At 36.7% G+C, this 26,711-nt stretch overlaps 1 protein-coding gene across 1 annotated transcript in view; it reads left to right on the forward strand.

The window, feature by feature from the left end:
• Positions 1–26,711, forward strand: part of COL4A5 (collagen type IV alpha 5 chain) — a 420,087-nt gene that overhangs the window by 150,786 nt on the left and 242,590 nt on the right. The window contains exon 4 of the mRNA XM_058291987.2: positions 26,633–26,677. Within this exon, the coding sequence (XP_058147970.1) occupies positions 26,633–26,677 (45 nt within the window). The remainder of the gene's footprint in view (positions 1–26,632; positions 26,678–26,711) is intronic.

The following is a 26,711-nucleotide window of genomic DNA, read 5'->3' on the forward strand; positions in this document are numbered from 1 at the left end:
ATCACATAGGGGTTTCATACATCACCCCTCCACCAACACTTTGCATTGCTGTGAAACATTTGTTTCAAGCTATTCAAGAGCATCATCAAAATATTACTACCAACTATAGTCCTTATCTTACATTTGGTATATTTTTCCCCCAACCCACATTATTTTTTAAAAATGTATTTTTGGTACAGATATTGTGAACTTGCAAAATAGTCATATAGATGTGTAGATTTCCCATACAACACCACACCCTGATGGAACATTTGTTACAGATTATGAGAAAATATTATCAGACTCTTACCACCAGTCATGGTCCATTGCATACATTTGGCACACTTTTTCCATACACCTCCATTATTAATACAGTATAACTGGGCATTAATGCAAGAATATTATTGTATTGCTGTTAACCACAGTCTGTAGGTCACACCAACTGTAGTTTTCCCATGTTTCTCCATATTCCCATCACCCTTCAATAGTGATGTACATCTCTTCTAGCTAACAGAAGGACTCTCTTGCATTTGTACCCTTAACCACAATTCTCAACTGCTTCTGGGTTCACTGTGTTACTTGGTCCCTAGATTATTCTTTAGGTTTCTTTCTATTGATATTTGCTTCCCCAGACTACCTTTTTCAGCCACAATTCCATTTATAAACCAGTTGTTACACACTATAATGTGTTACTATCAATTCTATCCGTCTCCACACTTTTACAGTCAAGTTAATTAAACTTCTATGTACATTAAGCATCCATAGTTCTTCTCAACCCTCCTCTTATCTCCTTATAACCTATACTCTAATTCCATGTGTTCATTATTTGTATTTAGTTCATATTAATGAGACCATGCAATATTTGTCCTTTTGTATCTGGCTTACTTTGCTTAGTATAATGTTTTCAAGACTCATCCATATTATCACATATGTCCCAATTTCATTTCTTCTTATTGCAGCATAGTATTTCTATCATATATATATATATATATATATATATATATATATACACCACATTTTGCTTATCCATTCATTGGTGGATGGACACTTGGGCTGTTTCCATCTTTCGGCAATTGTGAACAATGCCACTGTGCACATTGGTGTGTGGATGTCTGTTCGTGTCATAGTTTTTAGTTCTTCTGGATGTATTCCTAGTAAAGGAATTGCTGGATCATATGGCAGTTCTATATTTAGCTTCCTGAGGAACCGTTAAACTGTCTTCCACAGAGGCTGCGCCATTTTACACACCCACCAACAGTGAAGGAGTGTTCCTGTTTCACCACATCCTCTCCAGCACTTATTGCTGTCTGTTTTTTTACATAATGGCCATTCTATGTGATGTTAGATGATATCTCATTGTTGTTTTAATTTGCATTTTCTTAATTAGTGATATGGAACGTTTTTTCATGTGCTTTTTTGGCCATTTGTATTTCCTCTTTGGAGAAATGTCTATTTAAATCTTTTGCCCATTTCTTAATTGGATTGCTTGATCTTTTATTGTTGAGTTGTATGATCTCTTTATATAGAATGAAAAATCAATCCCTTATTGGATAAGTGGTTTCCAAATATTTTCTCCCATCGACTGGGCTGCCTTTTCACCTTCTTGATGAAGTCCTTGGGGTCAATATACTTTTAATGTGCATTTCTCTTACTTTTGAGATTGAGCATACTTTCAAATCTAAGAGTTGTGGAAGATTTTTTTGTGTCTGGACTGTATATTCATATCATTTGCCCAATTTTTCCACTGGATTTTTTATGTTTTCATATTTTGGTGAGTTATTTCTATATTCTGGTATTTAGCCCTTTGACTGTATTGTGAGTGCACTTATTTCCCCCCAATTTTTCATTTGTCTTTGCTCTGTGTGTGTGTATTTATGGTTCTCTGTATCTATGTGTTTTTCAAATGTCCTTTCCTTTATGGCTTTTATATTTCTAATGAGAAAGGTCTTTCCAACTATCCATTTATAAAATAATTCACCAGTGTTTTCTTCAGATGTTTTAATGGTTTCATTTTTTGCATGCAAACATTTATTTGTAATTTGGTATTTATCCTGGTGTATGGTTTGTGATATAAGATCCAACTTAATTAATTTCCAGATGGCCTCCCAATTGTGTCCCACTGTCATATTCCCTACTGATTTTTCATGACAATTTGATTATATACCAAATTTGAATGAATATGTTTAATTGTTTCTGGACCTTCAATCCTATTCCAAATTATGATCTTTCAAATATTAGAACCCTAGTGTTTTAATTTTTGAGGTATTAAACTACATGTGTATTGTTCTTATTTTCCCAGAATTTTTCTCAATATTTTTGTTTATTTTTATATGTAAGCTTTGGAATCCTGTTGTTAGTTTACAAAAAATAATGTTATTTCTATTTTTATTGTTGCAAATTTTAAAATAAATTTGTTGAGAATTGACATCTTTATATTGAGTGCTCTTATCCAACAACATTGAATAATGCCTTTCCATTTTTTCACGTCTCATTTTGCAAACTTTAGAAATGATTTAAAGTTTTCTTCTTATCAATCTTGCACATTTTTAAAGTTCATTCCTACATATTTTAACTTTTTCATGCAATTGTAAATTGGGTATTTTCTTCCATTGTTGTCTCTTAACTAGTTGCTATTGGTATAAAGAAAACTATTGATTTCTTTATATTAATTTTACAGTTGTCTTACTGAATTGTCTTATTGATTCTGGTAGTTTTCCATTGAATTATCTTGGGTTTTCCAGGTATATAATCATATCATTTGAAAATAGTAGCAATTTTACTCATCTTTTCCTATTTTTATACCTCTAATTTCTTTTCTTTAACCATGATGATTAGTACTACTAGTTCAATATTAAGGAATCCTTGCATTGTTTCTGCCTTCATTGGAAACATACATTTCCTTTAAACAAAGGGGCTTCTATTTGTTTTAGAATAGAATTTGATATCCATTGCCTTATCATAGATGTAACTATTGTAGAAAATGTATTTTACTAAACTTTTTAAAAAGTCGTATGTGTCATGTGCATGCCCAGTACAAAGTGTATGTACAAAAAGGTTCAGGGAGGCTCCTATGCTTTGGCCTTGAGCTATTCTCTAAACTATAGTATGGATAAGTTCTGAAGGAGCACAATCTGCAGCCTGGGAAAGGTGTGATCTTTTTTTCCCTTTTATTTTGTTAGGACCTGGCTTTCAAGTAAAGCTCTGTTGTAATGCTAGGTGAATAAAGTCTTAAGGAACAAACACCTCAAAATCCAAATTCCAGATATAACACATTAAAATATCAAAATGTCCAGGATGTAAACAAAAAATTACAAAAGATACAAAAAAGCAGAGATTTAGTAGTCAAAGCAGTAGATTATCATTGTAAATATGCCCAAAGGGCTAAAGGAAAACATGGACAAGGAATTACATAATCAGGAAAATAATAGATGAACATAAAAATTCTATCAAAGGAGGGATAGAAATTATGAAAAGAAACAAACAGCTGAAGACCACAGTACCAGAAATTAGAAATTCCACCGAGGAATTCAGTCGCAGATTGGAGCTGGCATAAAAAATAATCAGTGAACTTGAAGATAAGATAGTTGAAATCATACAGTCTGAAGAGCAAAGTGAGGTATGAGGAAAAGTGAACAGAACCTGAGGAACCTGTAGGACACTGTCCAGTGCACCAATGTACTTACTGTTGGAGTCCTAGAATGAGAAGAATGAGGCAAAGTACAGAAAGAATATTCAAAGAAATAATGGCTGAAAACATCCCAAATTTAATGAAAGACTCGAATATAAACATCTAATAAGTCACTCAACAGTCTCCAAACAATTTAAACCCAGTGGACCCACACAGCATCTTCTTAAAATCAAACTGTCAAATGCCAAAGATAAAAAGAGAATTCTGAAAATGGCAAGAGAGAAGCAATGTGTCATGGGTAAGTTAGCTGATTTAAGATGAAATGATGATGCTCATCAGAAACCATGGAGGCAAGAAGTCATATTTAAATGGACAGCAAAATATTGCCAACCAAAAATTCTGTATCTAGCAAAAATGAGGGAGAGATTAAGAAATCACCATATAAAGAAAAGCTGATGGAGTTCATTACCACCAGACTGGCTCTACAAGAAATGATAAACAGAAGTCTGTATGTTAGAAAGAAAGGACAATAGAAAATAGATTGAAGCCACATGAAGGATCAAATATCACTGGCAAGGGAAATGATGTGGGTAAATATAAAGGTCAGTACTACTGCATTTTTGGTTTTAACTCCACTTTTTACTTCCTACAATGTCTAAAAAGCAAATCTAAAAAGTGTAATGATAAATAAGTTGTTTTGTACTGGTAATGTATAAATATGTAATTTGTGAAAGAACTACATAAAGCTTGAGGGAGAGGGATTAAGTGAACATTGTTTGTGTATTCTATTGAAGTTAATTTGGTATCAAAGCCAGTGAGATTGTTATAGATTAAGATGTTAAATTTAAGCTCCATGGTAGCAAAAAAGAAAATGATCAGAAAAGATGCAAGCATAGAAAGACAAAAATAGAGCAGAGGTTGCCAGGAGCAAGGGGGATGGAGCATTACCCCATAGTGGGTATAGGGTTTCTGTTTGGAGAGAGGAGAAAATATTTGTAAGAGAAGTTGGTGAGGGCACAACAACATTATGAATGGGATTAATCTCACTCAATGGTATGATTGTGAGTGGCTGAGATGGAAAGTTTGCATTGTATATATGTTCCCACAATTAAAAAACAAAGAGAGAATGCAACTAAAGAGACGACAATGATCCTGGATGGGATCTAATAAGGGAAGAAAAGGATCCAAATGACATTACTGGAAGAGTGATACCATCAACATTGTCATGTAAGACATCCCCTGAAAGAGTCTTCCTTCAGGACAAATCCCACTTGCTGGAATTCTGGAGTAAGTTAGAGACTGCAGAAGCACTCCCAAAATGCTGAATCTAAGAAAAAGGAAAAAAAAAACACACAAAATGGTAGGAGAAATATGACCTTGATCTGCTAGTCTGGACCCAAGCACCTTACTCGGTCCCAAGAAGCTTAACAGTCACAGTGGCAGCACGGACCAAGGACCTCATACGTGCATTTAGATGATAGAGCCATACACTTAGAGAGTTAGAACCCCACACATATCAAGTCTCAAGTCTGCAGAAGACCCAGGGTGGAACACAAGTGGCTGGCATGCAGATGCATACTAAAAGACTTCAAGGAAATGAGAGAGTGCTGGAGAAGGTTGGCAACAGGGGCACACACTAAACATGTTCCCTGATTGCTGATTCACCTAAATTTTAAAAACGGGCCATTTAAAAATCATGGACATTTGTAGAATTCCCATACAACTCCCCTTCACCGACACACTATATTTTTGTGAAACATTTGTTACAGATTATGAGATAATATCTTCAGACTAATACCACTAACTTTGTCCATAGCATACATTTGGCATATTTTTTCTATACCCCCTACTATTAACACAGTACACATTTTGCATTGATGCAAAAATATTACAGTGTTGCTGTTAACTACATCAGATAGGTTTCATTAATTGTATTTTCCCCATGCTTCTCCACATTCCCACCTCCTTGAAATAGTGATGTACATCCATTCTAATTCACAGAAGGACATTCTTGCATTTGTACATTATCCACAATTCACATCTACCTCTGGGTTCACTGTGTTATTCAGTCTCTAAATTATTCTCTAGCTTTCTTTCAGTTGACTTTTTTTGGTTTGTTTTTGTCTTTTTGTCTTTTCTTTATTTTTTATTTAAATGTTACATGAAAAAATATGAGGTCCCCATATACTTCCCACCCCCCTGACCCCACTATACCCACATCAACAACCTCTTTCATTATCATGGCATATTCATTGCGTTTGGTGAATACATTTTGGAGCACTGCTGCAGTGCATGGATAGTGGTTTACATTGTAGTTTACACTCTCCCCAAGTCCACCCTGTGGGCCATGGCAGGATATACAGTGTCTAGCATCTGTCCCTGTAATACCACCCAGGACAACTCCAAGTCCTGAAAATGCCCCTACTTCATATCTCTTCTTCCCTCTCCCTACCGTCAGAAGCTACTGTGGCCACTTTCTCTAAATCAATGCTACTATTTCTTCCATTACTAATGACAGTATTTCCATAGGAGATCACCAGTAATTCCCCCTAATCCATACTTTATTCCTCCATCCTGTGGACCCTGGGATGGTTATGTCCACTCCCCCTCTATATCAAGAGGGGACTTAGATTCCACATAGATGATGGATGCAATTCTCCTGCTTTCAGTTGTGGGTACCCTTGGCTTCCTGGTGTGGTGGTTGACCTTCTTCACTTCGTTGTTAGCTGGCCAGGGTAAGTCCAATAAACGAGAGGGTAGGAGTTGCAAGTCTTCTGAGGCTCAGGACCTGGCTGTCACATGTGCAGTCCAGAGATTCAGGTCTCCTGAGTATACACCAACCCCAGGGCCAACCACAGCTCCAGTAAAAGTAACAGAAGAGAAATGTGTAGAAAGGTCACATCTGAGTCCAACTACAGCACACTAAGGAACACAAACTCCAAAGTAGGGCCAACTGACATGGCCTGAACTCCAGAGCCACCTGCCATGACCATAGAACCTGGGGGTCACTGTAGTTCTCAGAAGAACCAGTAAACCTGGGGTTGTATCTTCTTTGGCTGTCTCTGGTACCCTACTGAGATGTGCATAAGCATTACCCCTCTGGTGATCTCCCAGCTCTTTTTTTGAGACTCATAGCCATATCACCTCCCTTGTCATTTCCATTTCCCCCTTTTATCCAAAGTAAAATGCAGTTTTAACACCTGATATTACATGTAGGCTGAGATATTCTGCTGGTCTGAGTTAACCGTTTTATTCAACGTCTTTTTTCTAATTAATTCATCAGCTGGTACATGGTAGTAATCCCTCAGCACCAGGGAGGCTCATCACCGGTAGTCATGTCCCACACTGGGGGGAAGGTAATGCATTTACATGCTGAGTTTGGCTTAGAGAGTGGCCACATTTGAGCAACATGGTGGCTCTCAGGAGGTAATTCTTAGGCACCCTGCAACTCTAGGCCTAGATCATATTTCAGGTGCACAGGCTTATAATCATAGCTATCAGAATCAAGGGCTCATTGTTGAACCATCCGTCTCTGTTGGTCTTTGCCATTGCACTTGGGGGATTTTTGCTCTTCCATTGGGTAATGTGATAGAGCTCCCCTACCTAGGAATGCAGCACGCCCTCAGTTATCATTTTTAACTGAAATCACTATGAAAATATCCAAACATTATTATGTACCCTGTATATATGCACTGGAGAACTCCCTTGCAACCATGTGCCCCTATCAATAACACCCACACCAGTGTTTCTCCCCTGCCATACTTGAAAGTCTCTGTAATCTGAAACTTCTTTAAAAATGAAGCCTACTATATTCCCAGATTCCATTAAGAGTAAAATGCAATATAGTGATGGGTTTAAAGGTTAGATATAGAATACATACTAATTTAGAAAAATTACATAAAGGAAAAAGAAAGTGGGATATGAAAAAAATGAATAAGCTTTGTTTTTGACTTTTTTCCTTTCATCACTGCTATAGGTGCTGCCCTGTATGTATAGTGACAAGGCAGTTTCTTCCATTTCTTCCTCAGTGTCTACATCCTTTCTTTTTTTTTTCCTAAATTTTAAGTTTGTCTTTACAAAACTTTTATATCACAGTAATTCACATATACTATGTATGGTACTCCCACATGTCCAGCATCAAACCTGCTGTCCCTTACCCAGCAATGATCTTTTTACATGTTTATATTATATTTCCTTCAGCTGATGTAGAGATATTGAAACAATAGCTTTCTAAAATTGTTCCATTTGTGTTTACATTATGATTTATATTTTAGACTATACACTTTTGTAAATTTTTAATTATCTTACGTTTTACATTATGCTCTACATTTTAGCCTACAGACTTTTATACATTTTTGGTGTAATTTAACATGTCCTATATCCATCACTGCATGATCTTGTGGAACACTTCTATTGCCCCACAGTTACACTGATTCCATCTATTCAATACCTCTTTCCCCCTCCCCTCAGGGCACACAGTGACAATCAGTCTTCATTACTTTAAGGACCAAATTCAGAGATACTTGTAACAACTGAGGACTTGACATACTCGATTGCCTTAGCCATTGGGAGCCATCAATTCTCTCGAGAGATACAATTTCCTCTGTTTGAGAACATCAGTCCTCCCAAGGATGTGGGTATACCTTCACTCTCACTGTATGAATCTCCACCCAATGATATAATCCACTATGATAAAATGAGCACCCATACCCTCCATAGAAGCTTGCCCTGTGTCAGATGCCCCCACCTTAAGCATCTTGAACAGGTAACCAAAATTTTTATGTTTTCTAAAGAGTTTTCCCTACATTATAATTTCATCCACATACCTGACAATCTCCTATCTTCAAATGTTCCCTCCACTGTCCCCCCAATTTCTTGGGCCATCTGACCCTTCTTCCCATTCCTAGTCCCCCTCGAGCCCACAAAGCCCCACCCAAAGATATCCCTATGCCCCATTTTGTCCTTTCCCTTTACAAATACTTACCTCTAGCTTATAGATTTCACCCAGGTGTCAGCTAGTAACCTTCCTTGACCCCCTAACTTCCTTTAAGTCTGTGATCCAGTGTCTAGCTCTCTGAGACAGCTTGATTTACTTACGTCATATCAGAGAGGTCTTGTAGTATTTGTGCTTCAATACCTGGGTTGCTTCACCCAACATAAGGTTGTCAAGATTCATCCATGTTATCACATGTGTTTGTACCGTATTTGTTCTTATAGGTAAGTAGTATTCCATTGTATATATATATCACATTTTATTTATCCATTCAACTGTTGATGAGCATTTGGGTTGATTCCAACTTTTTGCAATAGTGAATAGTGCTGCTGTGAACATTGGTGTGCATATATCAGTTTGTGTCCTTGTTTTCATTTCTTCCGGGTATATACCCAGCAGTGGAATTGCTGGGTCATATGGAAAATCGATAGCTAGTTTTTTGAGAAACCACCAAACTGTCCTCCAGAATGGCTGGATATTTCTGCATTCCCACCAGCAGTGGATGAGTGTTCCCCTTCCTCCACATCCTCTCCAGCACTTGTAGTTTTCTGATTTTTGACAGCTGCCAGTTTCATGGGAGTAAGATGGTATCTCATTGTTGTTTTGATTTGCATTTCCCTAATAGTGATTTTGAACATTTTTTCATGTGCTTTTTAGCCATTTGTATTTCTTCTTTGGAGAAGTGTCTGTTCAAATCTTTTTCCCATTTTTAAAATTTGTTGTTTGTCTTTTTATTTTTGAGATATAGGAGTTTTATATATGCAGAATATATATCAGATATATGATTAGCAAATATTTTCTCCCATTGTGTAGGCTCTCTTTTCACTTTCTTGACAAACTCCTTTGAGGTGCAAACGGCTTTAACTTTGCAGAAGTCCCATTTAACTAATTCTTCTTTTGCTGCTTGTGCTTTTGGTGTGAAGTTCATGAAGCCATATCCTATTGCAAGTTCCTGTAGATGCTTCCCTATTGCTTTCCAAGGTCTTTATGGTCGTGGATCTTATATTTATGTCTTTGATCCATCTTGAGCTGATTTTTGTATAAGGTGTGGGTTGGTAATCCTCTTTCATTCTTTTACATATGGATATCCAGTTTTCCAGGCACCATTTGTTGAAGAAGCCATTCTATCCCAGTTGAGTGGTTTTGGTGGCCTTGTCAAATACCACATGGCTGTATATATGAGGATCTATATCAGAAATCATAATTTGGTTCCATTGCCCAGTGTGTCTATCCTTGGCCAATAGCATGCTGTTTTCACTACTGTAGCTTTGTAGTATGTTTTGAGTGAGATAGTGTGATTGCTCCAATTTCGTTTTTCTTTTTCAATATGTCTTTGGCTAGTCAGCACCTCTATCCTTTCCAAATAAATTTCATAGTTAGTTTTTCTTGTTCAATAAAGAATGCTGTGTTGATTTTTATTGAGATTGCATTGGATCTGTAGATCAGTTTTGGTAGGCTAGACATCTTAATAATATTTAGCCTCCTATCCATGAACAGGGAATATTCATCCATTCATTTAAGTCTTCTTTGATTTCCTTGAACTGTGTTGTGTAGTTTTCTGTGTATAAGTCTTTTCCATCTTTAGTTAGATTTATTGCTAGTTATTTGATTTTTTTTTTACTATTGTAAATGGTATTTGTTTCTTGATTTCCTCCTCAGATTGCTCATTATTGGTGTACAGAAATGCTACTGAAATTTGCACATTGATCTTGTAGCCTGCGACGTTAATGAACTCATTTACAAGTTCTAGAAGATTTGTTGTGGACTTCTCAGTGTATTCTATGTATGGGATCAGTCATCTGCAAATACTGAAATTTTGACTTATTCCTTTCCAATTTGGATGCCTTTTATGTCAGGTTCTTGCCTCAGTGATTGAGCAAGTACTTTGAATACTATGTTAAATAGAAGGGGTGATATTTCTATGGTGTATTATATTAATTGATTTTCTTATGTAGAACCATCCTTGTATACCAGGAATGAATGTCACTTGGTCATGGTGTATAATTCCTTTAATGTATTGTTGAATCCAGTTAGCAAGAACTTTGTTGAGGATTTTCATGTAGGTTCATTTGAGAGATTGGTTTGTACTTTTCCTTTCTTGTGGTGTCTGTGTTTGGCTTTGGTACTAGAGTAATGGTGGCATCATAGAATGAGGTATGCATTGTTCCTTCTGTTTCATTTTTCTGGAAAATTTAAGCAAGATTTGTGTTAGTTTTTTCCAGAGTGTTTGGAAGAATTCACCTGTCAACTCATCTGGCTCAGGGCTCTTCTTTGTTGGGAGGTTTTTAATGACTGATTCTATCTCTTTACTTGTGATTGGTTTGTTGAGATTATCAGTTCTTCTTTCATCAATGTAGGCTGCTTATGTGTTTCTAGGAATTTGTCCATTTCCTCTAAATTGTCCTTCTTGTTGGAATATAGTTTTTCAAAGTATCCTCTCATGATGTTCTTTATTTCTGTGGGGTCAGTGGTGATATCTCCTTTCTCATTTCTTATTTGGTGTATTTGCATCTTCTCTCTTTTTTTCTTTGTTAGTCTAGGTAAGGATTTGTCAATTTTATTGATCTTCTCAAAGAACCAGCTCTTGATTTTGTTTATTTTTTCAAGTGCTTTCTTATTTTCAATTTCATTTAGATCTGCTCTTATCTTTGTTCTTTCTTTCTTTTTTCCTTTGGGTTTGGTTTGTTGTTTTTTTAATAATTCCTCCAAGTGTGCTGTTCTTCAATTTTAACTCTTTCTTTTTTTTTTCTGTATGTATTTATGGCTATAAATTTCCCTCTCAGTACTGCTTTGGCTGCATCCCATAAGATTTGATATGTTGTGTTAACATTTTCATTAGTTTCATTAGCATTTTCATTAGTTTCATTAGTTATTCATTTCTTTTGGGATTTCCTCCTTGACCCACTCTTTTCCTAAGAGTGTGCTGTTTAACTTCCATATCTTGTTGTCAGATCGGGGTCTCTGGTCCTTGCAGATTTCGAGCTTCATTCCACTGTGGTCAGAGAAATTATTTCGTATGATTTCAATCTTTCTGAATTCATTGAGATTTTCTCTGTGGCCTAGTAGGTGGTCTGTCTTGGGGGATGATCGATGTGCACTAGAGAGGAATGTCTATCCTGCCGTATTTAGGTGTAATGTTCTGTATATATCTATTAGGTCCAGCTCCTTTAATATATTGTTCAAAGCCTTGTTTCTTTATTGATTCTCTTTTGAGATGTTCTGTCCAAAGTTGATAGGGGTGTGTTAAAGTCCCCCACTATAATTGTAGAGGTATATATTCCTTCACTTCGTTTTTCCAGTGTTTGCCTCATGCAATTTGTGTTGCCCTTGTTAGGAGCATAAATGTTTATGATTGTTCTTTCATCTTCAAAGATTATCCCTTTCACTAATATATAGTGTCCATCTTTGTCTCTCACAATTGTTCTGCATTTAAAGTCTATTTTGTCTGATATTAATATAGCTACTCCTGCCATTTTTTGGTTATTGTTTGCTTGTAAGATTGTTTTCCAACCAATCACTTTCAACCTCTTTGAATCCCTGGGTGTAAGAAACGTTTCTTGTGGACAGCTGACAGATGGGTCATATTTCCTCATCCAATCTTCCAGTCTGAGTCTCTTGACAGGTGAGTTTAATCCATTGACATTCAGTGTTATTACTTTCAAGAAATTACTTATATTAGCCATATTTTATTGGAATTTGTGTTTGTCATATTTTGTTCGCTTTCTTTTCTGTTTTTGTCTTTTTTTTGCTCTTACACTCTCCTCCAACTTGCCTCTCCTGTTTTTTTCATTCTTCCTGCAGATCTCCCTTTAATATTTCTTGAAGGTAGGATTCTTGTTGGCATACTGTCTTTGTTTCTGTTTATCTGTGACTATTTTGAACTCTCCATCATTTTTAAATGCTAACTTTGTTGGATAGAGTGTTCTGGGTTGGGATTTTTTTTTTAGTACCTTGACTATGTCATACCACTGCCTTCTTGCCTCCGTGGTTTCAGATGAGAAAGCAGCACTTAATGTATGGAACCTCCTTTGTATGTGATGGTTCTCTCTTCTCTTGTTGCTTTTAGTATTTTTTCTTTGTCTTGAGGATTGGATAATTTGACAAGTATATGTCTTGGGGTAGGCATGTTGGGATTTATGCTGTTTGGGGTGCATTTTGATTCCTGGACATGTACATCCATCTGCCTTAATATGTTTGGGAAGTTTTCAGTCATTATTTCCTCCAACACCCCTTCTGTTCCTTCCCTTCTCTTCTCCTTCTGGGATGCCTATGATGTATATGTTTGTGTGTTTTACATTGTCATTCCGGTCCCTAAGTCCCTACTGGATTTTTAAAATCTTTTTATCAATCAGTTCTAATATCTGTTTGATTTCAGATGTACTGTCTTCCACATCACTAATTGTTCTCTCTGCCTCTTCGAGTCTGCTGTTATTTCCTGAGAGTATATTTTTGATTTCTTGAATTTCGCTGTTCATCACTGTCATATCCTTTACCTTTTGCATATGATTACAATTTCTTTGGTATTCTCTCCAAGTGTTTTCTTCATATTCTTAATCTCTTCCTTCACTTCATCAAATTGGTCCCTTATAACTTTTTTGAGAGCTTAAATTAGTTTTTCAATGTTCTGCTCCTCTTCCTGGTGTTTAGTTTGTTCATTGTATTGGAGCATGTTTTCCGATTATTGGTTTGGTTTATGGTTTTTTGTTGCTGTCTGGCCATCATTTTATTCTGATGGGTTTAATAAGTTGCTTAGCTTCTTTGTCTAGTTTGGGTTTTAAGTAGTTGTTGTTTTTGCGTGCATGTTAAGTCTTCTCTTTGTCACTTTGTTATTCTTATTCTATTTCCTTGTTGTTGGCTAAGTTCACTTGAAGGAAAATATTAGAGTCAGAGAATGCAAAAGGAATAAGAAAAGAAAATGAATAATAGTATTGATAGTAAACATTAACAGAGGAATTATGTGAGATCTAGGACAATGAATATTAGGCTCATGTAAGCTATGTATAATTATAACAGTAAGAAAAGTGGTGTACATGTAATGAGACAGTAACCTGAATATTGGAAGGGATATATTGTGAATTAAAAGGCCAGTGTGTTCAGGAGAGAGGGAAAGAGAAAAAAAGGACAATAATATAAGAGTGAATATAAGACAGAAAACAGAACAAAGATATTAGAAATAAAAAAGTCAGAAAAATAGGTGGGCAAAAAAAGAGAGGTGTCATATAAGAGAAACAATGATGGAGAATAGAAAGATATAGAGGAAAGGGGATAGTGTTGGTTGCCCAAATCAATACACACAGAATAGAGGAATCGGAGGATGAGGAAATATAGCAAATGTGAAACGCTCACTGCAGCAGCTAATATAAAAAAGAAAAAAGGAAGAGAAGGAAAGAAAGGAAAAAGGAGGGACAAAAGGGAGGGAAGCAAACAAGAAAATGAAAAAGAATAAAAGAAAAAAGAAAGTAAAAAGGGCCTTGGGGAGATAAAGAGGAAGGAAAAACAAGAAGACAAACCAACAAAATACCAGAGAAAGTTTCAAGGAAGTAATCCTCTTTGCAGTTATATAAATCGCTTTGGAATCTCACATTCTCCCTTTGTCCCTTCCTCACTTCTTGCTCTCTCAGGACAGCAAGAAAGCCGCCTGAGAGGTTCAGTGGGAGATTCAAGTGGGTCCTCGTTGAACCAGCTCAGCATAGAAAACAATGACTCTTAATTTGCAGAGAGAGCACGCACACCCCACCATCAACCCCAATTATGCTATTGGAAGCTTGGAAAGCACCTCCTATATTACCTATCTCTTAGGTGTGCTACCAGAGGGCTAGTTGATTTTCTGACTCTACCTTCTCCCAGACCAAGTTTCCTCTCCCAGGACGTTTAGGTAAATTGGGCTTTCTCAGCAGATTGTCCACTCGTGTATTCTAAGGTTCTCCCCAAGCTCACTGTTATGCTCCTCCAAGTGCAAAAAAAGAAAAAGAAAAAGGGGGGGGGCAGAAACTTGAACCTACACTCATTTGGCATCTCTACCCCTCCCACCGAATCCCTCCCACTTAAGGAGTCAGTCTAAAACTGGAGCACTAGTGTAATCCTGGACTTCTGGGAGTGCTGGATTCAGGAGAGGGAAGTCCAGAATATTTCAGACTCAGGGTATATAGATCTGTGGAAAATGGTCTATGGGGCCTTAGGGGACACGGACCTGTAGAACACAGATCTGGGGATCATGGGTTTTGGGAATGCCACCACACAACTGACAGTTTTCAGGGAACACTGTGGCTGCCAACCCTAGGGGGAAGAGTCCCACCTCCCCACAGCTTCTGACCACTGTGCTCGTAACCCACAATTCTACCTTTAGCAAGCACTAGTTCTGTCACAGTCTCTGCAAATCGATGGGCATACAACTGCCTTGCAAGCTCCCAAAGCAGTCCTCAATTGACTTTTACATCCCTAAGCTACCCTTTTCAGCCTGAATCCCATTTATAAACTAGCTTCTACTCACTATAATATGTTACCATCAACTAACCATTTCCAAACATTTAAGCATCAGTACTCCTTTGCAACCCTCCTCTCATTCCCTAATAATCTGTACTCTAGGTTTTAACTCCATGCAAAAAAAATTGGGCCATTTTGAATATCAGGACCTCTAACAGGGAAATAACTGGAGGTATACAATCCTCATGTAAAAAAAAAGAAAAAGAAAACTGTACTGCTGTAAGGCAGATTGATCCCAGAACTGAAAAGTGTAATGAAAAGGGAGCAATGAGTGAGGGAGAGAATTTAAACAAATCTTGCAAGCTGCGGAGAAAATTTTGCACAATAACAAACTGGAGAAATCAGGATTCCTAGAGAATAAACAGTAGAAAAGAAGCTATCACATGGAGGAGAAAAAAATTGCTCATTATAGGGCAATGTTATAAATTCTACCCCATGTTCAGTGCAAAACTCAGGTGCATAACACACGAAAAAATCTGAACAGTTAAATACAGGCTACTCTAAATGTCCAATGTTAGTTGTACCAAGCGTCCAAGAAGAGCCTTAATAGATAACCAATCTACAATAAAAAAATTCTAGACAAGAGGGAGAAGTAGATCTTTAGAGTTAACACATGAAAATAATCAGATGCTCAGATATTGACAACAAATTACAAGCCTTACAAGAAACAGGAAGATATGGCTCAGTCAAGGGAATAAATTTAAACTTCAGATAAGACGCAGACTTTGAAACAACTAAGCACAGAAATTCAAACAAATCTCCTAAATCAGTTTAAAAAAATGAAGAAACATATGAATAGAAATAAACTATTGGTGGATATAGAGCTCAAAGGTATTAAGAAGACTATGGTCCAAATAAAAAAAAAAGAATTAGAAAGTTTAGGAAGAAACATTAACAGAAATTATTGGGACAAAAGGCATAATCATGCAGAATAAAAATACACTGGAGGCATTCAACAGTAGATTTGAACAGAAGAAGAGTCAGTTAACTAGACAGGACAGTTAAAATCATACAGTCAGAAGAACAGATTGAGAAAATAATAGAAAAACCTGAGCAGTGTCTAAGGGACTTGAGTGATAGCATTAAGCATACCAACACAAATATATTGGGAGTCCCATATGGAGATAAGAAAGGAAAAGGGACAGAAAGAATATTTGAGGAAATAATGGCTGAAAATTTCCCACCTCTTATAAAAGACATTAATATACATGCCCAAGAAATACAACATACTTCAAAAAGGTTAAACCTCAAAAGACCTACTCCAAGAAACCTACTAATCTGAATGTCAAATGACAAAGATAAAGAGATCATTTTGAAAGAACTATGAGAAAAGTGATTCAACATATACAAGGGATCCTCAATAAGTCTAAGTGCAGATTTCTCATAAAAAACCATGAAAGCAGGAAGGTAGTGGTATGATATATTTAAGCATTTGAAAGAGAAAAACTGGCAAAAAAATTATTTATCCAGCAAAACTGTTGTTCAAAAATGGGTGAGAGTTTAAAACATTCACAGATAAACAGAAACATAGTTTGTCACCAGAAGACCTACCCTATGAAAATTGTTAAAGCAGTTTCTTCAGGTGGAAGAGAAAACACAGGAGATTGTAGCTTGGAGCAATGTGAAGAAGTGAAGATTTTCTGTGTATGTAACTAAAAGTGTAAACTCAAATCTAATAATACTTTGTCCTCAATCTACTCTACTCTTTAATTCCTATAAAAATGAGAAGACAATTGAATAAGAAATAGTAATATTCCCTGACAATGGATATGCAAAATATAAAGAGATAATGTGAGACAAAAACAACATAAAGTGGGGAAATTGAGGGATATGGAAGCAGTGAACGTGTAAGCTATTGTAATTAAGTTGTTATCTAATGAAATTAGTTGAGTATAGACTTAGGTTGTATAATACAAACACCAGGGTAACCACAGAGAAAACATGTAAAAAATATGTAGAAACAGAAATGAGGAAGCAATCAGTCAGATATATCACAAAGGATCAACTGTACACTAAAGAAGGCTGGTATAAAGGAATAGAGAGACAAAAAATATGATGTATAAAAAAGGATAAAATGGCTAAAGAAAGTACTGCATTTACAGTAATACTAAATATTATAGGATTAAACTCCCAATAAAAAGATGCATATTGGCAGAATGGATAAAAAATGCACAATCCAAGTACATTTTGTTTACAACAGACTATCCTTAGTCCCAAAGACAGAAGTAGGTTGAAAGTGAAAGGATGGAAAAAGATAATCCATTTAAATAGTGACCAAAAGAGAGCTGCCATGGTAATCTTTAAGTTACAAGAGGAAAAGAAAGACAATATATGGTAATAAAAAGATCAATCCACAAAGAAGAAATAACAATCATATATTTACTGTGGTGCCCCAAAATACATGAAGCAAGCACTGGCAAAACAAGTGAAAGTAGACACCTCTACAATATTATTTGGAGACTTCAATGCACCATCTTTATCAATAGATAGACCATCTATACAAAAGCTCAGTAAACAAACAGAATTTGAATAATGTGGTGAATGAATTAGACCTAACATATATGCAGAACATTGCACCCCCAAAAAAGAGGAAACATAAATTCTTCTCCAGTACACTTGGGTCCTTCTCCAGTATAGACAACATGTTGGGTCACAAATCAAATTTCAGTACCTTTAAAAATATTGAAATTATGCAAAGCATCTTCTCTGACCATGATGGAATGAAGCTGGAAATCAGCAACAGGCAGAGAACTGGAAAATCTTCAAATATATTGAAGTGAAATAAGGCACTCTTAAAGAATTAGTGAGCCAAAGAAGAAGTCACAAGGGAAATGAGAAATATCTTAAGATGAATGAAAACAAGAACAAAACATATCAAAACTTATGGGATATAGCAAAAAAAAGTACTAAGAAGGAAATAACTTGAGGTTGCAACTAAGAAAATGATGATGGACAATGCCCACACCAAAAAATGGAGAGTATCTATCACTGCAAGCTAGAAAGTTGCATCCATTTTCCCCATGGGATCTAAGCCCCCTCTCAATCAGAAAGAGTGGGCATCACCATCCAAAAATTCTCAAGAGTGAGATGTGAACAAAAAAGGGGGCAATGCATCTATGGACTACAGTAGACTTATTATTCTATCAATGGAAGATCTTATAACACTGATGTAAAGGCAGTAGTCACCAGAGGTTCTTAGGGTAGGGAAAGGGAAGAATAGGTGTAACATGGGTCAATTTTGGGGACATTGGAATTATTCTGAATGATATTGCAATAACAGATACAGTCATTTTGTCAAAACTTATAAAAATGTACAGTGCAAAGTATAATGTAAACTGTTGACCATGATTACTAGCAATGATTCAATATGGGTTCATCAAATTGTAACAAATTTACTGCACTACTAATGAAAGATGTTGTTAATGGGGAAAAGTGTGGGAAGGGCAGGGGATGGGGTACATCTGTATCCTCCTATAATTTCAATGTATCATGTATATAATCTAAAGCTTCTTTAAAAATTAAAAAAAAAATTAAATCCTAACAAAGAAAACCCCAGGATTAGATAGCTATATAGGGAAATTCTATATCAAAGATTCCAAGAAGATTTAGTACCAATCCTGCTCAAACTCTCCCAAAAAATTGAAGAGCCAGATAAAGCCAGATAAAGATACCTCAAGAAAATATAATTACAGACCAATTTTTCTTATATATGTAGATGCAAAAATCTTCAATGAAATACTAGCAAATCGAATCCAATACTACATTAAAAGAAATATATACCATGAACAAGTGGGATTTATGAAAGATAATGCAAGAAAATCAATTAATGTAATATACTACATTGACAGGATGAAGAAAAAAAAAACCACATGATTAACTCCTTTGACACAAAAAAGGCATTTGACAAAATCCAGCATCCTTTCTTGATAAAAACCCTTAGAGGAGAGTGGATGTAGTTCAAGTGGTTGAGCACCTGCTTCCCATGTATGAGGTCCAGGGATCGATCTCCAGTATCTCCAAACCAACAAACAAAAGAAAAAAATTAACTCTTACTGGGAAGTCAATGTAGCTCAGTGTTTGAGCTGGTTGACCACCTGCTTCATGTGTACGAGGTCCTGGGTTCAATTCCCAAAACCTCCTAAAAAAACTCTTAGAAAAATAGGAAGAGAACTTCCTCAACATGATAAAGGGCATATATGAAAAACTCACTGCTAACATCCTATTAAATGGTGAAATACTGAAATCTTTCCCTCTAATATCTGATACAAGACAAGGATGCCCATTGTTACCACTGATAGGCAATATTGTACTAATTGCTGTGGCGATTAGGCAAGAACAATAAATAAATGCATCCAAACTGGAAAGGAAGGAGTAAAATTTTTACTAGTTGAACATGCCATGATCGTATATATAGAAAGTCCTGACAAAAATACAACAAAGGGAAGATGTGGGAAGATGGCATCTGATTAACAGGCAGAGCTCAATGCTCCCACAAAACCAATAGGGAAAGAGCCAAAAGGTGCCCGTGGGTCCAGCTTTGGGGGTTAGCAGACCAGGAGAGTACTACATAACTCCCAGGATGGTGAGGGACAAAGAGACGAAGAAGTCAAAACAACAAAAGTGCATTACCATGCCACCGTGGAAGCTGAGAAGGGTTCCCCTCCCTCACTCCCAAGATATTAAGCTGGAGTAAAACCCCTGGCTCACTGCAGTTAACTGAGAGGGGAACAGACAATTTCCTCCCTTTCAGCAGTTTCAAGGGAAAAGGAGGGGGGAGAGTCAGGGGATTTACTTCAGTGAATTTGGCCATCACAACTTGCTCTGAATCTCCACTCTGGAGATTCAACACAAGAACACAGAAAAGCCCATCCTGAAACACTGGAAAGGTGTGCCGACCAGTTCCATCTGCTGGCCAGCCTGGAAACTGCATGAACAAAACTGTTATGGTACTCTGTATCCCTGGGAGAAAATCTGTGCTCCATTAGTGAGTCCCGCCATGATTTTGATAACTAAAGCTGGGCAATTTTAAAGACTTAGAATAAATTGAACCAAATATAAAAGAAGGGCTGTGATAAAAAGACAGTAGGCAAGAAAGAGAAATTGGCCATCAGAGTAAATTCACCAACATATTCAAGTGCCTAGACCTCCACAAAAAATTACAAGCCATACTAGGAAATAGGAAAAGATGGCCCAGGCAAAGGAACAAAGTAACTTGAAGAGATACAGGATTTTAAGACAATTAAAACGTATTAATCACACAGCTCATCTGAATCACTTCAAATAATTTAAAGAAAATATCACTAAAGAAATAAAGGATTTTAAGAAGACACTGGATGAGCATAAAGAACAATTTGAATGAAAGGGGGAAATGGTAAAGACAAATGAATTTACATGACTAAGAGACTTCAAAATGAGTTGGGAGGTCTTCAGAGAGGTAACACGTATGCACTTCTCAGCAGGATCTCATAGCTAGCCAAAGTAGATACTACCCCAAATAGTGGGACTCCTGAGGACTCTGGAGACGCCCAGGTCCTACAGTCATGGCAGATAGCTGTGGAATTTGGTGCCTTGCCAATAAGCCCTACTTAGGAATTTGTTTTCCTGAGTGTGACAGAGTTGGTCTCAGATGTGACTTCTCTACACATGCCTTTTCTGTCTTTTATTGAACCTATAGTTGGTTCTGGAGTTGATATGTGTATGTACAAGAGAACTGAATCTCTGGGTTGTCCATGCGCCAGCTGGGCCCGGAGCCTCAGAGGAGTTGCAATACCTACTCTCTAGTTCATTGGACTTACCCAGGACAACTACCAAGGAGGTGAGGATGGACAACCACTATACCAAGGAACCAAGAGAGTCTACAGCTGCAAGCAAGTGAGACCCATCTATTAGCCCTATGGGGTCAAAGCCCCTCGCAGTTAGAGGTGGAGTGGGCATCAACATCCTAGAATCCTCAGGATTGGGGAATAAAATATGGACTAGAGTTGACTTACTGGTATTCTACTATAGATTTACTGTTATTCTAGTAATGGAAGAAATTATATCATTGATGTGGAGACAGTGGCCACTCGAGTTACCGAAGGCAGGGAGAGGGAAAAAGAGGTGTAATATGGTAGCACTTTCAGGACTTGGAATTTTCCTGAATGACACTGCAAATACAGATACACAACATTATATATCCTGCCATAACCTACAGAATAGAGTGGGAGAGAGTATAAACTACAGTGTAAACTATAATCCATGCTGTGTTGAAATGTTCATCAATTACAGTGAATGTACCACACTAATGAAAGAAGTTGTAAATGTGGGAAAAGTGGGAGCTGTGGGGAGTGGGGCATATGGGAATTCCTTATATTTTTTATGTAACATTTTATATAATATATGTAACTTTTAAAAATAAATTAAAAAAATATGTCTTAAAAAAAGAACTATTTGAAAGCCTGCAAGGAAATGTAACAGACCTTATGGGAATGAAAGACATGATGGATGAGATTAAAAATACATTATGTTCACCGAGTTTGATGAGTGTTCCACAATGATGGGGGAGGTTGTTGGTGTGGGAGGAGTGGGGTGGGGAGGTGTGGTGATATGGGAGCCTCTTATGTTTTTTTTTTTAAGATTTTTTAATTTATTTATTCCCACTCCCCCGTCCTGGTTGTCTGTTTTCTGTGTCTACTTGCTGCGCCTTCCCTGTCTGTCCCTGTTGCCGCCAGCGGCAGGGGAATCTGTGTTTCTTTTTTTGTTGCATCATCTTGCCGTGTCAGTTTTCTGCGTGGGAGGTGCCACTCCTGGGCAGGCTGCATCCTCCTTCACGCTGGGCGACTCTCCCCACTGGGCGCACTCCCCGCGGGGAAGGACATCCCTGCACGGCAGGGCACTCCCCGTGGGAATCAGCGCCACACATGGGCCAGCTGCACACAGGTCAAGGAGACCTGGTACTTGAACCGCGGACCACCCATGTGGCAGATGGACGCCCTAACCACTGGGCCAAGTCCACTTCCCCTCTTATGTTTTTTAATGTAACATTTTTTGAGATGTATATATCTTCAAAAAATACAGTTTACAAAAATGATGGATGTGGGGTGTGGGGAGTGGGTTATATGGGAACCTCTTATGTTTTTTAATGTAACATTCTTCGTGATCTATTAACTTTAATTTTAAAAAAGATGTAAAAAATAAAAAATAAAAATACATTAGAGGCACCTAAAAGCAGATTTGCATTGCTCAACAACAGAATTCATGATTTCAAACACAAAATACCTAACTGGAAAAGACAGGAGTACAGAAAGAGAAGAGAATAGAAAAAAATTGAAGTGTCTCAGGGAATTGAATGACAATGCAAAACACACAAACATTAACATATCCGTGTCCCAGAAGGAGAAAAGAATGGAAAAGGTGCAGAAAGAATATTTGAGGAAATAATGACCAAAAACTTCCCAACCCTTATGAAAGACATAAATATCAATAACCAGAAAGGACAACGAACCAAAACAATCTGAATAGACCTACCATGAGACACTTACTATTCAGAAGGGCAAATATCAGAGATAAAGAGAGGATTCTGAAAGCAGCAAGAGGGGGAAAAACCCACAAAAACATTACCTATAAAGGAACCTCAATTAGAGTAGCTGCTGGTTTCTTATCAGAAACCTTAGAGGTAAGAAATGTACCACTCTATGATATATTAAGGTACTGAAAGGGAAAAACTACCAGCCGAGAGTTCTGCATCTAGCAAAACGGTCCTTCAAATATGAGGGTGAATTTAAAGTCTTCACAGATGAAAACAGAGAGTATGTTAAAAAAAAGACAGGATATACAAGAGATACTACAGGGAGTGCTGCACCCTGAAATGAAAAACAAAAAAAAAAACAAAAAACAAAACAGCAAGGCAAAAGACTTGGAGAAGATTGTAGAAATGAAGATCACTAGTATGGGCAAATTAAAGGGAAAAAAGGCTGAGAATTGTAAGATATTACAATGGAAAGCCAGAAGATAAAATGGATGCAGTAAGTAATGCCTTTACAATATGAACATTGAGATTTAATGACCTGAAATCCCCAATCAAAAGACACAGACTGGCAAGTGGATGTGGCTCAACAGATAGAGCATCCGCCATCCGCCTACCGTATAGGAGGTCCAGGATCGATACCCAGGGCCTCCTTGCCCATTTCGTGGGCTGGCCCACGCACAGTACTGCTGCGTGCAAGGAGTGCTGTGCAATGCAGGGGTGCCACCGCATAGGGGTGCCCCATGCACAAGGAGTGCACCTGGCAAGGAGAGCCGCTCCACACAAAAATAGCGCAGCCTGCCCTAGAGTGGCGCTGCAAACATGGAGAGCTGTTGCAGCAAGATGACACAACAAAATGAGACACAGCTTCCGAGTGTGGCCTGACAATCAGACACAGAAGAATACACAGTGAATGGACACAGAGATCAGACAATGGGGCGGGGAAGGAGAAAAATAAATAAAATAAATCTTTAAAAAATTCACAGACTGACACAACAGATAAAAATATGAGCCATCTATATGCTGTATACATGCAATTCATCTCAGACATAAGGACACATCTAAGTTGAATTTGAAAGTTAGGAAAATAGTAACCAGGATCTGGAGCAGCAATACTAATAACAGTTATGCTAGATGAAGAAGGTCATTATATATTAATAAATGGCTCAATTCATCAAGAATAAATAACTATAATACCTATGAACTGAACTTGGTACCCCAAGGTATATGAAGCACTCAAAGGCAAACCTGAAGGGAGGAATAGATGTGTCTACAATAATAGTTGGAGACTTCAGTACACACCTCTCAGCATTGGATAGAACATCTGGACAGAAGATAAATAAACAGAGAACTTGAATAAAATGATAAAAGAACTATACTTAAGAGACATTTATAGAGCATTATACCCTAAAATAGCAAGATATACATTCTTTTCCAATTATTATGGATCCATCTCCAGGATAGACCATATGTTGGAGTACAAGACAGGTCTCAATAAATTTAAAAAGAATGAAATTATACAAAACACTTTCTCTGATCATAATGGAATGAAGCTGGAATTCAGTGAGATTAAAAATGGAAAATTCATAAATATATGGAGATTAAAAATACATTCAAATAATCAGTGAGTCAAGGAAGAAATTGAAAGTATATTCAGTAAATATCTTGAGGAGAATGAAAACAAGAACACAACATGAGAAACCTAAAAAGCAGTGCTGAGAGGGAAATTTATAGCCCTTAATGCTTACATTAAAAGAGAAAAAGAGCTTAAATTGAAGACCTAAATGCGCACCTGGCGGAACTAGGAAAAGGACAGTAAATTACTCCCAAATCAAGTAAAAGGAAAAAAATAAAAAATATCATAGCAGAAATAAATGACAGTGAGTAAAAGGAAAAAAATGGAGAGAATCAACAAAATCAAAAGTTGGCTCATTGAGAAGATCAACAAAATCAACAAACCCTTAGCTAGACTTAGAAAGAGAAAATGATAGACAATGCAAATAAAATCAGAAGTGTGGGGGGAGATATCACCCTGAGACCCCCAGAAATAAGAGTGTTCGTAAGAGAATACTATGAAATACTGTATGCCAAAATACTAGACAAATAGATTAAATGGGTAAATTCCTAGAAACACATGAAAAACCTACACTGATCCTGGAATAAATAGAAGATCTCAACAAACCAATTACAGGTGAAGAGATTGAAAACAGTCATCAAAAGTCTACCAAACATGAAAAGCCTCGGACCAGGTGGCTTCACAGGGCAATTCAGTCATTCAAAAGCGATCTAATACCAGTCTTCCTCAAGCTTTAAAAAAAATTGAACAGGAAAGAAAGTTACCAAACTCATTCTGTGAAGCCACCATCACCCTAAAACCAATACCAGATAAAGATATTACATAAAAGAAAAATTTAGACCAAATTCTCTAATGAAAATATATGAAACAATCCTCAGCAATACTTGCAAACCAGATCCAAAAGCACATTAGAAGAATTATATACCATGATCAAGTTGGTTTTATCTCAGGTATGCAAGTTTTCAATAGAAGAGAATCAAATAGTATAATGAACTACATTAATAAATTGAAGAAGAAAAATCATATGATTCTCTCAATTGATGCAGAATCAGCATTTGACAAAATACAATATTCTTTTTTTGGTTAAAAAATAAACTCCAAAAGATATGAGTATCAGAAAGTTTTCTCCACATGGAAAAGTTCATATATGAAACTCCCCCAGCTAGCATTGTACTCAATAGTGAAAGAATGAAAGCCTGTTGAGATCAGGAAGAAGACAAGTATGCCGACTCTCACTGCTGTTATTGAATATTGTGCTAGGATTTCTTTTGCAAGCAATTAGACAAGAAAAAGAAATAAAAGGTACCCAAATAGGAAGGGGAAAGGTAAAAATTTCACTATTTGCTAATGATATGATCCTGTATCTAGAAAAACTTTAAATGGATTCTCTCCTAGAACCTTGCCCTTACCTTGATTTTATCCCAGTGATAACTGTGTCAGACTTCTGTCCTCCAGAACTGCAAAATAATAAATTTGTAATGTTTTTAAACCACTAAGTTTTTAAACCACTAAGTTTGTGGCAATGTGTTACACCAGCATAGGAAAGTAATACATAAGTTAACCCTCTTTCCTAATGAAATTTTCCATGGAAGCCCCACATAAAAAATATAAGAACAGAGCTGCCCTGATTGAACGAGTATTATGTCAGGCTCCCAGGCACCTCTGGTGGAATCTTTAGGTTTTTGAGTTGAGTAGTTGCAAAGCAGTTTGTGTAGAACAAGTGTCCCAGGCTGAAAAATATGACCAAGCCCCAGGCAGTGGTCTGCTAACTGTTCCACTGAAATTCTTGCACACTGTAGCAGAATAAGGTTTTCTTTATTCAATTTTTTTAAAGAAAATAGTTTTTTTTGTAAAAAAAATCTTTGTGAGGCAAGACATTAAATTTATAGTAATATGATCGTGACTAAATATAGGTAAATAGATTAACACACATTTGGCAGCTTCTTTTGCAGAAGTCTAAAGTAGAAGCTGGACAGGAAAGATTATGTTCTTTTAGTTCCTTCTTAAACTCTGTGGGTAGGAAGTGTGTGTTAAGCAAAGAAATGGTTTAAAACAGCAAATTAAAGAACAGCACATAATTGGGCTATGACATGATGCTGTTTATTACTACCATGGCATGCAGATTGATATAATATGGAAAATGCCCAGATTTTCAGCTATTTGATTCATGCGTAAATGATTTGGGGAATATCTGTACCACAATTTCATCTTTTTAAATGCATGATTCATAATTAACTTTTCAGGTATAAAGTTTCTTCTACATGCCAACAGTTCCCTTCTCAGTAAATAAAGACCTTTGATATATTTTTTCATATAAATTAACTCAATGCTTTAAGCCTCAAAAATAAATGCTTCTTTCTTGGATAAGTAAGTTTCTCACTAACTTTCACAGTGGTTCGTGAAATTTTTGTCTCATAATTGAAAAATATTATTTGAAGGAAGAAGAACAAAATATGTTGTGTTTTTCAGGGTGAAGATGGAATTCCAGGGTCACCAGGACCAAAAGGAATCAGAGTAAGTGATAATTGCTATATATCAAATGATTTTT

Source organism: Dasypus novemcinctus, chromosome X (assembly GCF_030445035.2).
Source record: "Dasypus novemcinctus isolate mDasNov1 chromosome X, mDasNov1.1.hap2, whole genome shotgun sequence".
Taxonomy (NCBI): domain Eukaryota; kingdom Metazoa; phylum Chordata; class Mammalia; order Cingulata; family Dasypodidae; genus Dasypus; species Dasypus novemcinctus.